Source organism: Mus caroli, chromosome 18 (assembly GCF_900094665.2).
Source record: "Mus caroli chromosome 18, CAROLI_EIJ_v1.1, whole genome shotgun sequence".
NCBI lineage: Eukaryota > Metazoa > Chordata > Mammalia > Rodentia > Muridae > Mus > Mus caroli.
Window position 1 is genome coordinate 28,953,291 of NC_034587.1, and position 12,742 is coordinate 28,966,032.

The window sequence follows — 12,742 nt, forward strand, 5'->3', positions numbered from 1 at the left end:
CATTCCCATTCTTTTGGCCCTGGCATTCCCCTATATTGGGGCATATAAAGTTTGCAAGTCCAATGGGCCTCTCTTTCCATTGATGGCCGACTAGGTCATCTTTCGATACATATGCAGCTAGAGACAAGAGCTCCGGGGTTCTGGTTAGTACATCATGCCATAACAGTATTTTCATTGCTACTTCAAAACTATAATTTTGCCATTTTTTGTATATCTGATATGCAGGATATCTGATATGTGACCCCTACAAAAGGGCTGTTGGACATCTTCCCAGGGCTCGTGACCCACAGGTTAGAATCACTGCTGTAACACATCTTCAGTGTTCTCTTGCACTTGTTCTTAGGATAAAGTGCCCAGACCACAGAAGGTCCTTTCTGACGCTGCTTACTTCTCTGGCTCTTTTTCATCCTCCTCTTACCCTCCACCCCACTACAAGCGTCTATTACATTGCATTATATCTAGTCCCCAAACCATAACCACTCTTTCACTTCTGCTTTTGAACATCACACACAAAACCATTACCTCAGCATTAAGCAGCAGACTTTCTGACAACTCTCTTTTCAACCCCTTTCCCACATCACACCCTGGGTTCAAGCTCAGCTGAGAGAGTGAATCTTCACTGTAAACAGACCAGGAATGCTTAACTGAGAAGGAACACCCACCCTGAAGATTGGCAGTATCATGTCTTGAGCATCAAGAGCCTCCATGAACTCACTGTCACCATTACGATGATAGTGTTTCAAGTCAAAATAACACCTTGCTTCCTTAGATGTTGTCAGGTATTTTGTTACGGCAATGAGAAAACTAACAAGCACGTAAGTATGGTGTGTACCTCTTTCCTATCTACTAATCAGTACTTTATAGTCTCATACTGAACCACACACTGGACCACAAGCTTATGCTGACATTTGTGTCTCTGTGACTAACTCATAAATCTCTTTTTTGCATTTACCTTACCTGCTGCTAAACTCTTGGAACTTAGCACAGTTCTTTGCAAGTTCGTTGAATTAAGTGAAGTTCTGAAAGACTCAAAGGAGAATTCTTACTTTAATGCTTAACAGTTTCAATATATAGCATTAATAGAATAGATTCTCACCTGAGTTTTGTTGAAGCTATACATAATGTTGATAATTGAAAATGGAGTGAGATGGTAATGCCGAGCATGGTAATTGACCTATAAAAATATATAATATTTTTGTTTCATCAAGAAATAATAAGGCCACAAAAAAATTCAAGTTCAGCATAAACTAACAGTTAAGTTCTAAAGTCAAATGATCAGCATTTCAAACAAGCATTAAATGTTGTACCTATTGTGATATAAATGTAATATGTAGACCAGTACAAAAATACCCAGTAATGAAAACTGTAAAGAGGATTTTGCTGTTTGAGAAGTGGGGTTTTAAACTCTGGAATTAAATCTCATACTCAGACTCATTTGGCCAAGCATTTTTTAAACTACAACTTAGGATCAATGGATGAATTATGAAACAGCCAAGCATGTCAAACTTATTTATACTGGACTATAATGTAATATAATCCACAATTTACATACATACAAATGAATATTACTGTTCTAGAGCACCTACAACTTCCAATACTATTTAGGTAGTTAGTTTTCTATGCATTCTTATATATTGTCTTCTGTGAGAAAATTATTTTACAAAGAATTTAAGTTACATAATAGCAGCTGCAACAATGCAGGCCAGTTCCTGCTGAGAGCTCCATTACTTCACCAGAGGCCTGGCCAGTTCAAAATACTCTTGCTTTTCCTCAGGCACCTCTTAGCTTGTCCACTGTTGATAGCATACTATGAGCATGAAAGCAACGGTAATAATCAAGGCAGAAGCATCAGGTGTATGTTCTCTATTACACTCTTCCCCACAGATGCTCACGAGAAGGAAGAACAATCTCTGTTTACGAGCACCCTCGGTGAAGAAGAAGTACAAAGGGTAAGTAAGTAATCCTAATCTAGAGGTACATATCACCTTTCTGGTTAACATTTTTTGTTACATAAGGAAGATGGTTGTCAGCCAGGCGTGGTGGCGCACGCCTTTAATCTCACCACTCGGGAGGCAGAGGCAGGTGGATTTCTGAGTTCAAGGCCAGCCTGGTCTACAGAGTGAGTTCCAGGACAGCCAGGGTTATACAGAGAAACCCTGTCTCAAAAAAACAAAAATCAAAAAACAAAAAAAAAAAAAAAAAAAAAGGAAGATGGTTGTCAGGAGGTAAAAGTCTTACATGATGTATTTACAACCATTCACCTACATACTCAGACCAAACAGGTACTAGGAAATTAACAAAGTGAGCTTTCTTTGTTTTGTTGTTTTAAAAAAAAAAAAAGGAAAAAGGAAAAGGGAGGGGGGCTGGAGAGATGCATCAGCAGTTACAAGCACTGGCTGGCCTTCCAGAGGTCCTGAGTTCAATTCCCAGCAGCCACATGGTGGCTCACAACATAAAGGGATCTGATGCCCTCTTCTGGTGTGCAGGTGTACATACAGAGAGAACACTCATAAACATAGAAAAATAGAAAAGAAAATAGAAAGAAAAAAGAATCAACCTTTCTTCTCCAAGTTCAAATCAGAAACACCTTAATAAGATTTAAAACATTGACTCTGGCCAAGGAACACATAGGTCACACTTTAGAATCTTGAAATAGGCAAGGGCTTTCTGAAAAGGCCTCTGATAAGTCAGGAATAGAAATATGAATTGGCAACTAGGACAGCATAAATTAAAAAGCTTCTGTTCAGCAAAGTAGACAACGCTTACACAATGGGAGACATCTGACAAGAAACCCGACTATCCACAACACACACAGAACTAAAAAGATTAAACACCAAAACCACCAATAATCCAAAGAAATAATCTAAAGAAAAAAATACAAACGGCAAGAGGAAAAAAAAAAAATCAAGAAAAAAGATTCACTATATACAAGAGAAATGTAAATCAAAGCCACACTGAGGTTCCATCTCACCCCTATTAGAGCTGCTATAATCAAGGAAACAAGCACAACAAGTGCTGGTGACTGTGAGAAGGAACGCATTCCGTGCAGCTGGTGTATACACACACACACACACACACACACCAAAAAAATAGCATTGGAAAGAACTAAGAGATCTGAGTCATCAAAATAAGCCAGAATCAGACAAATATTACATATTTTCTCATCTACAGAATATAGATTTTTTGGTAAATCAAAGAAATAAGAAGAAAATAAAGGACATGAAAGCAGGAAGTGCACTATTTGGGAATAAGAAATCGACCAATAGAAAGTGGGAGAAAGGACAAGGGAAAGTAACTGGGACAGAAAAATTTAAACTGAAGAGGTGTTAAGGCTACAGAGTTTGAGAACTGATATTTTATACATTTTGGAATACTTCACATAGGATAATGGATATACAATTTCATGTCATTTTATCAGAGTAATGTGCTTCTAATTAGAATTCCGCTTATCTCAGAAATCCAAGAAATTATATTTACCTGACATTGGCGGCGTAAAACAATGCAAGGATGGGCCAGCACATTTTCTGTAAAGAGACTATACAGAAATAATTTATATATGTGTATGTTTATATATCTGTCCATATACAGATAACATACATATATCTGAGGTTATTCTTACATTTTCACAATTGAGAGGATTTAATTCCTATATATCTGGAAATAATACCAACAATAAATTTAATATAAATGAAATCTTGATCACAAGTTTGTAAATATGTAATATTATCTATAGTACAAAGATGAAAATACTATGGTTTTGACATGAGAAATGCTACATCATGTAACTTGCCTTTTTAAAAATGTCCTATGAACAAAATTCTCATATGAAGAGTCATTGGCTTTTCAAGATCCTCATTTTAGAAATTTTTATTTTGATGTACTTGGTACTTAAGACATAGGATTTTTAATGACCATGTTAAATACTACTTTATGCATCAAATATTTCTTTTGAATATGTCCACTACAAAATTATTACAGCTATGATGTGTTCATATATATACATATACACACACATTATATAAAATGGTATAAAGCTTTAAGCATAAAGAATTAGGCTAAAGCCGGGCGGTGGTGACACATGCCTTTAATCCAGCCCTTGGGAGACAGAGGCAGGCGAATTTCTGAGTTCAAGGCCAGCCTGGTCTACAAAGTGAGTTCCAGGACAGCCAGGGCTACACAGAGAAACCCTGTCTCGAAAAAATCAAAAACAAACGAAAAAAAAGAATTAGGCTAAAAAGATTAGCAGAATGAGAAATATAGATTTGTATCTATGCTGACACTAATATCACTCAGGTTTTAATATGCAAATAAGGCCATTTTGTTGGTTAAAATATTTAAAATGATGAAGGCCATTCTGATATGAAGGATAAACAATGCACAAGTCCAATATTTATGAAATTTGTATTCATAATACCATAAATAAGACTGATGAATGTTCTTAGCTATAATGACCACTATAAACAGTAACAAAACCCAAAAAGGCGATTGACTAATAACTGCTAACTAAGAACAAAAATCCTGCCTCTATGCTGCAAGACTCCTGGATACCACTGCCAGGTTTAAGGAAACTGTTAATCATGCTATCACTCTGAGAAGGAAGATACATTCTACTCTAGTCTGATAGACTCATGAAAGTAATTATATTCATTACAAAATCACTTTGCGTTTATGCATGGAATGACTGGTTTCTCTCTCTATTTAAAATCAAGTTATAGATTCTAATGAATTTTTACAAGGTAAGTATATAATCTGTTAATAAAACCTAAAGGAAGAAATGTTAATCATTTAATATTATATTTAAGGGAAAAACTCAAAATAAATTTAAAAAATCATAAGATTACCTTGCAAGTCCAATACCAAATCCAGCAAATCTATTCAACTGTTCTAAAATAAAAGGAATAAGATTACTCATAACCAATATTATATTCACTGTGATAACCAAGATTTTAGAGTAACATGCTGTTCATTTAAACTTCAAATTCTGATGTGGAACAGGGAGTCAGTTTAAATAGTGAATGACTCTGCTTGAGCACATGGCAAGTTCCAAGGTATGGACCTCTTAAAGGAGCCACTGTTCTTTCATTCCAATGGACTGTTGTCACAAGGGCTGGCTATCCGGGATACTTCTAAGTTGTGACTATTTACGCACACACACACACACACACACACATAAACACACACAAAAAGTCTTTGAAAGTTTAATTATTATCAAAGACAACTATCTTAAAAAGTGTTAAAACCATGTGTGGACTACGTCAAATTAGTATTCAGATAGAACCTAAGCATTGCCAGTTTTAATTTCTGATTACAATCACTCTAAAATTTTCTATGGATGGTCATACTGATTCACTAAAGAACTGACTACCTATGCTGTACAATTAGTCATCTACTACTACTAAAGAACTCTAGTTGCATGTAGAACATCTCAAAATAGTTAACTTGAGAGTAACTATAAGGTTAAGCACAGCGTCTCCCTGTGACCTTAGGTTTTAAATAGTTAAGAATAGCTGTTTAATACAGTGTGGTAGGACCCCAGGTACATTCTGTGTTCCCTTCTACAGCACTGCTAGAAAGCTAACAGCTGAAACCTCCTATGTACGTGTCAAAATAGAAATCTCTATCCTGAATAAGGAATCCAAAATCCTAATGGTAACCTAGCCAGTGGAGTAGACACTAAATATCAATATTCTCAAGAGGCCACTCTCTCTTCCCTGTCCTTTCAAATGAAGCAATGGTCCTTTTTGATGAGAATACTCTAAGAACAGGCCATGTAAGCATGCTCCTGGGGAAAGCTACGAGCTTCACCTTAAAAGATATACACGCTAAAAGGAAAGCTTTTGTCATGTTGAAGCACTTTCTTTTGTGTGTTTATACATACAAATACTAAAGGAAATATGACATTTTAGGAAGGCTTAATGCTGTTAACTATGTGAGGCTCTCCTTGTTGGCAAGCTTATAGTCACTCACTTGCTAACAGCTTCAAAATGAACTGGCTGTGTTAGCAAGTTTCCCCTCATTTGAACCACCAAGATGTAATTTAAGAAAAGATAAAAACTTTACTGCCTAAGATGGTAACTTTATAGCAATTATGCCTATGTTTTAAATCATTTCATTTATAGCTTCATTCAAAAAGGAGTTTCCAGCATTATTCTGGGGCCAGAAGGAGACTATGAATCAAACAAGATAACAGACAAAAGCTTAGTTGAGTCACTTAGATTAGTGACACGAGATGACACACTGACCCGTCTTTACCTCTTCCTGAACTGGAAGATCCTAATACAGGATCATCCGAACTTCCAAGTAAAAACAGGAATGAGTACCACGATGATGTATAGAGTGTTTAATACTTAATGATACAATTTGTAATTCCCAGAAAATAGACAGGCGTTTACATTTTAAGAAAACAGATTTTAAACATGCGGTAGTTCATGCAGTATTGCAACTGAAGCTCTTTGACACTCCATGGCGAGTTAACTGCTTACAAAGTTATATTAGTGTTTCTAACTCTTAAGTGGAGGTTTTAGGTCAGAAGGGAAACTTCACACAGGTATGAATTTGGGATCTAAAATCAGAACTCCTGTGGTGAAAAGGGTAAGTGAAGGGAAAGATTAATTATCCTACTGTGCATGTTTACATTATTGTTGTTCATTTTGTTTAGCTCTCTAAAAATAATCAGTCATTCGACAAGAGATGAAAACCGAGGAATCGGGTGGGAAAAAAATGGATAAACTTATGATTGGTAGAGCCAAGCTTTAACCCCAATCTGCCTAGACTTAAAAAGCTTCTTTCCAAGAAAAAAAAAAAACACTGCTATGAGTCAACTAACTAAATCAAGAAAATCCACCTGCCAGAGTAATTCTGACAACAGTAAATAATCTAATTTCTTCCTTTCCTGATTCAGGCCATCAGTGGTAACGTTCCTGGACCCTGAAACTCTCCTAGCCATGCATCCTAGGCTGCGCAGATGTCACCTAGTGCGGTGACACCGGAGCGAGCACAAATCGCGTTGCGAGGAGGCTCCTTTCAGGGCAGAGGACGAAAGGAGGGCAGAGGGTGTGGTAGCGTGTGCAAGGACCAAGGCGGGCCTTGCGCGCGCTTCCGGAGTCCGCCGGCCCACCCGCCCGGCCGGGCCCCGCACCCCTCACCGCTGCTCGGTCCCGGCCGCGGGCCCTCGCCGCCGCCGGGAAAGGGCTCCTCCGCGGAACCCTCGAGCGTCGGGGGCGCGGACGGCACGCCGTACGAAGGGCTCTTCTCGCCCCAGTGCAGGTTGCGGCTGCCCGGGATGTCCGGGGGCGTCGTCACCCAGTGGCCCAGTTCCGTCCCTGAACCGAAGGAGCGCGCATGGAAAGGGCCGCCGAAAGCCGGATCATCCCGAACGCCTCCCCGGTAGCCCAGGCCGTCGAAGCCCTCGGGGCGCCGCGGATGCATCTCGGACAGGCGGACGAGGACGAGAGAGGCCGGCCCACGAAGCCCAAGCCTCCACCGCGTCCCCGCCGCAGCCGCTGCGCGTCCCGAGACTGACAACCGGAAGTCACGGCTAGAACCCGGAAGTCCTAGGAGCACGTGACTCTGCCTTTGGCGCGTCTTCCCTAAATCGGTTGCTAGGGAGATGCGGCTTAGGATGGAAGGGGAAGGATGCTTGTTGGGCCTGGTCCCAGGAGATGCAAGGTGTGTCCCCTGCTAACAGAGATGCTCTGAGCTGTGCAGGAGCCACGAGTGACCGCGGTCTGTTGCAACATGCTGACTCCCCTCACCCAGGTGCTCACCCTTTTCAAGGTAACCCTGTGTGAGGGCGAGAGTAGCCTTCAGCCTAGCATTGTCTCTGGCTGTGTGGACCACCACAGCAGACATTAGCAATGTTCAAATCAAAAACATCCTCGTGTGTGAATACATACTGCCCTCAACCACATAGGAATCAACTGTTTAACTTTTCTAAGGCAACTATATACAGTTTTCTTTTTTCTGATGTATCAACTTGGGTAACTGAGATCACAGCGTTGTCCCTGAACACCCCCACCCCATGATGACTTTTGTTGATTCCCCCCACTACCTGTTTTTATTAGTTTCTTGAGGTCTTGAGGCTGGGTGGCTCTCGTTAGATCTGACCGAGTTTTGCATGGCTTCTCCCTGAGCCTTCTTCCCAACTGAACGCTAGAATCTAAAGACGTTCAGAAGAGAATGCTGACGTATTCCCTTCAAAAGCCATGGACCTTCGTTTAAAGGGATAACCAACATTTTGGGCATCTTGAGATTTCTTGGATTAGGTTATGATGTGCCTTGGCAAAATGTGGGGAGTCTCTTAATCTAGTATTCCTTGTGTGCTTATATCAAAACACTACTAGACATGGCAATAAAAGAATTTCTTTTCCGGAACTTGGCTCTTCAGCCCAGAAGCTTCTGTATGTTTGATGGTGTGTTTTAAGGAGTATAAGGAGAAGAAAGGAGAGGGAGTTTTAATACAGAAATGTTGCATGTCATAACTTCACTTCCTTGAAAGTGGAGAGAAAATGAATTATACCTCAGGAGCTAGATAAAGAGGAACCAAAACCATAGAAATCATCACTCTCAAAGCACAGTTATAATGCGCTATATTCTTCCTTCTTTAAAAAAAATTGGAAGAGAATATTTGGTTATTTTTATGTAGTGAATTGGAAGACTTTCTAATCTAAGGGCAGATCTAAAATCCATTTAAGGAATTGGGAAAGATATAATTAATTTAACTATAAATTTTACACTTGAAAAATTAAAAACAGTTGTAACCAACATGAAGAGATAAATAACAAACCGGGAAAATGATATTTTAGAATAATTTAGACAATGAAGCATTACTCTATAAAGAGCTTTTACCAGTGAATAACAGTAAATCAGTATAAACACGATCAAAGGATATGAAGATGCTATTTTAAAAGGAAACAGGTGAATAGTCACATAATATATGTCTTCCAGTAATGAAAATATTTTATATGAGCAGTCACCTCTCATTTGTTAAAGTGGCAACCTTTGCCAGGTATGGTGGCTTAGCACTTAGGAGGCGGGACAGGGGATTGCCAGGTGTTCCAGGTGTTCCCAGCCACCCCAGTCTTAGACCAAAACAAAACATTCAATGTCAGTCTTTATGCAAAACTGCACCTTATTGTTCCAAATGAGGAAAGGAGTATCTCTCACTAAGGAGTGACTATAAAAATACAGAATTTTTTAGGGAAAGCAGTATAGTACTTTTTTGTATTTTAAGCTCTTAAATTTTAGGACCTAAATAAACCATCTGTGGCTTATAGACAGGTAGAGCTTATACACTATGCATGTACTTATGATATACTTGCCAACAAGAAGAAAAGCTACAGAGCTATAAATAACAAGTCATTGTTAACTTACCAATCACTAAATGAGTCAATACAGATCATTAATTAAACATATTGATCGCCGGGCGTGGTGGCGCACGCCTTTAATCCCAGCACTCGGGAGGCAGAGGCAGGTGAATTTCTGAGTTGGAGGCCAGCCTGGTGTACAAAGTGAGTTCCAGGACTGCCAGGGCTATAGAGAGAAACCCTGTCTCAATATATATATATATATATATATATATATATATATATATATATATATATATATATATCATCTGTCTTAGGACAATACAGGTTTTTTTGCACGTGCTGTGGTGGGCATGTTTTGTATGTAGACATATTTGCACATGCATATAGAGGTCCAAAGTCCACATTGGCTGTCTTACTCAGTTGATGTCTTACTCAGTTGCTATCCACTTTATTTATTGACATATGGCCTCTTACTAAAACTGGAGCTTGCCGAGTGCAGATACTCTAGCTAGCCATCTTGCCCAGGAATACCATGCCTCTGCCTGCTGAATGCTGAGGTTGTGGGCAGCCTCCACGCCTACCTGGGCTTTATTTGAGCACTGGCAATCTGAACTCCTGCCCTCACACTTACAATGCAACTGATTTATCTCATGAGTCCCTTCCATGCCCCCTGCTCCAGATACTGTTTTAAGCAACTGGGATACAGTGTTCAATAAGGTAGGCATATGTTGAAAAGAGACAAAGAGCAGATGTTAAACACATGCATCACAAAGTGTCAAATAATGGAGCAAACATAAGGTAATGTCAAATGATACTTTTTAAAAGAGCAGTCATGTAACCTTTATAGATTAGTTGTTCTAGAAGGTAGTCCTCTCTGAAGAGTTGGCCTTTGTCCTGTGGATTGAATGAAGCAAAGGAGTGAACCATGTTTGATTATCTGGAAGAAAAACTTCCAGGCCAAACTAAGAATGTGGTACCAAGCTAGGTAGCAAAGTAAGCAGGGCAAAGGTGATTCAAAAAAAAAAAAAAGAAAGAGGGGTGACAGTAAAAAAAAGTAATCAGAGGACATGTTATTGTAACTGTAGGCTGGCACTTCATTTCCTTATTTCTGGAAAATATTGATGTGTACAGTAAGAATAAAGGATTCGTTGGGAAATGACAGAAACGGGGGCTGATGGAACTAGAGCTAGGTATCATGGGAAAGATGCGTAAAATGGATCACACTGAGGTTCTCTTGAGAGTGGAAGGATGATGTGGCCTTAGCGGTGTTTTAGAAATATGGACCTAGTGTTTTATGGGGTAGGAGTGAATGTTTTCTGTGTTTCTAGTTCAGCACACGCTGCTGTGAAAATATGCCAGTAACTTTATCTACAGTGATGAAGGCAATATAAGAAGAGATTAAATTTAGGATTTAAAGATCCTAATAATATGAATATTAACTGGAGTTAGAATTTTATGTTAAGTACCTACCGTATGATCTCACATTTTAATAATATACTAATAAAATGATAGGCACCAAAATGTTATGGCTATATCTGGGTGTGGGTTAAAGATTTTACCTTTTTACTTGCATATTCTAGTTGCTTTAAAAAGCTTGGGTATTTTCCTAAGAAAACAATATATTTTATTTTAGTAAAAGTAAAATTAATACAGCAGATCCAATTATAGACAGGCACAGCAATAAAATCTCTCTGGATAATAATGTTTGCATTATTTAATCAACACACTCCACTGTTCTGTCAAGGTTCTGTTGTTCTATATTTAATCAAAATATTTGTTAATGATGCATGTTTATAAATTCAATACTTTGAGAATCTCATAACATAGACCTGAAACATGCATTTTGGAAATTTTCCAGTATACATTTCATGAGAATAGATGGAAGGAAGGACCATCCAGAGACTGCCCCACCCGGGGATCCAATATACAACCACCAAACCCAGACACTATTGCATATGCCAGCAAGGTCTGAAGTATATCTTCAAATCTGGAATGGCAATACCTCCAGCACTTTTTGTTTGTTTTTGTTTATTTGTTTTGTTTTGCTATTCATGATCATTTTGGTTACAATGGGTCTTTTATATTTCCATGTAAAGTGTAATATTCTTTTCTAGTTTCTGTGGAGATTGCATTGGGATTGTGATGAGGATTGTGTTGATGAGGTGTAGATTTCTGTTAGAGGGACAGCTATTTTCACAAATGTAATGCTGCCAAGCATGGCCGCTTCCATCTTCTGTTATCTTCTTCAGTCTCTTTCAGTGTCTTAAGAGAGCAAAGCCTGCTTGCTTCCTCATCCCATTTGCTTGGAGTACCTTTACCATCTTTAAGATGGTGCCTGAAAGATAACAGAAAGATGGGTTGTTGTGTGCCATTGAGGTATATATATCATGTCTAAACATCGTCTTTTAAAAAATACTAATTTATTTATTTTATATGTGGGGGTGTTTTGATTGCATGTCAGTATGGACTGCTTGAAGGTCTGTTTACCACATGCGTGTAGCACCCCCAGGGGCCAGAAGAAGACATCAGATCCCCTAGGACTGGAGTTACTGCCTATTGTGAGCCTCCATATGGGTGCTGGGAATTGAACCCTGGTTCTCTGAAAGACCAGCCAGTATGCTCAACTGGCAAGCCATCTCTCCAGCCCTCTAAACTTCACATTTGGGTGGAACTAGCAGCAATGTTATATGTGGAAAGGACCACCAGAGATAACAGACATTCTTAGTTTATATTTTGTACTCTTCAATGGAGTTGTCCTGGCCATGGTTTTTATTGCTATGGAGAGATTCCATGACCACAGCAACTCTTATAAGGGACAACATTTAATTGGGCTGGCTTACAATTCAGAGGTTTAGTCCATTATCATTAAGGTGGGAAGTATAGCAGCAACAGGCAGACATGGTGCTGGAGAAGGACTTGAAGGTTCTACAGATGGATCTTCAGGAAGCAGAAGGATGCTGTGTACCACACTAGGCATATGTAGCTTGAGCATCTAAGATCTCATTGACACAATTCCTCCAGTAGGCTACACCTACGCCAGCAAAGCCACACCTCCTAATAGAACCATTCCCTGTGAGTTTATGGGAGCCATTTTCGTTAAACCACCACAGGGGGTTAGGCTGAGATTTGTGTTTTCAGAAAGATAAATCAATCTGTGGTCAAGGAAGATCTGAGGGAGACTTCTTGGAGGGCTGAAGCCTTTGCAGTGGTGTGTGGAAAGACAGTTCATCCTGCAGTTCCAAACTGTCTTGAATCTGAGTAAATCTCATCCTGACGTGGAGGGACAAAATGATGTGAAGAGACCACTGACCTGAGGGACTATCAGTTCAGACTTGGTTGAAATGATGTGTAATAAGCCACTCCAATGAGCTGCGGCAATCTAAAGGAGAAGCGTAGACACTTTTCCTTAGCACAGTGGTCACTGAGAGCTTGGG

The 12,742-nt window shown here is 39.3% G+C and overlaps 1 protein-coding gene across 2 annotated transcripts in view; it reads right to left on the reverse strand.

Annotated features, from left to right (window-relative positions):
* Slc25a46 (solute carrier family 25 member 46) overlaps window positions 1–8,140 on the reverse strand; it is a 28,657-nt gene extending 20,517 nt beyond the window's left edge. Inside the window, exons 1-4 of one of the 2 annotated variants that reach the window (XM_021150989.2) lie at window positions 7,146–7,527; window positions 4,842–4,884; window positions 3,478–3,535; window positions 1,097–1,174 (exon numbers count right to left, since the gene is read on the reverse strand). In XM_021150989.2, the coding sequence (XP_021006648.1) occupies window positions 1,097–1,174; window positions 3,478–3,535; window positions 4,842–4,884; window positions 7,146–7,428 (462 nt within the window). In that variant the 5' untranslated portion in view covers window positions 7,429–7,527. Of the gene's footprint in view, window positions 1–1,096; window positions 1,175–3,477; window positions 3,536–4,841; window positions 4,885–7,145; window positions 7,528–8,050 lie in introns of those variants that run through there. The other variant, XM_029471908.1, reaches the window with a different exon arrangement.
* Window positions 8,141–12,742: the final 4,602 nt, after the last annotated feature.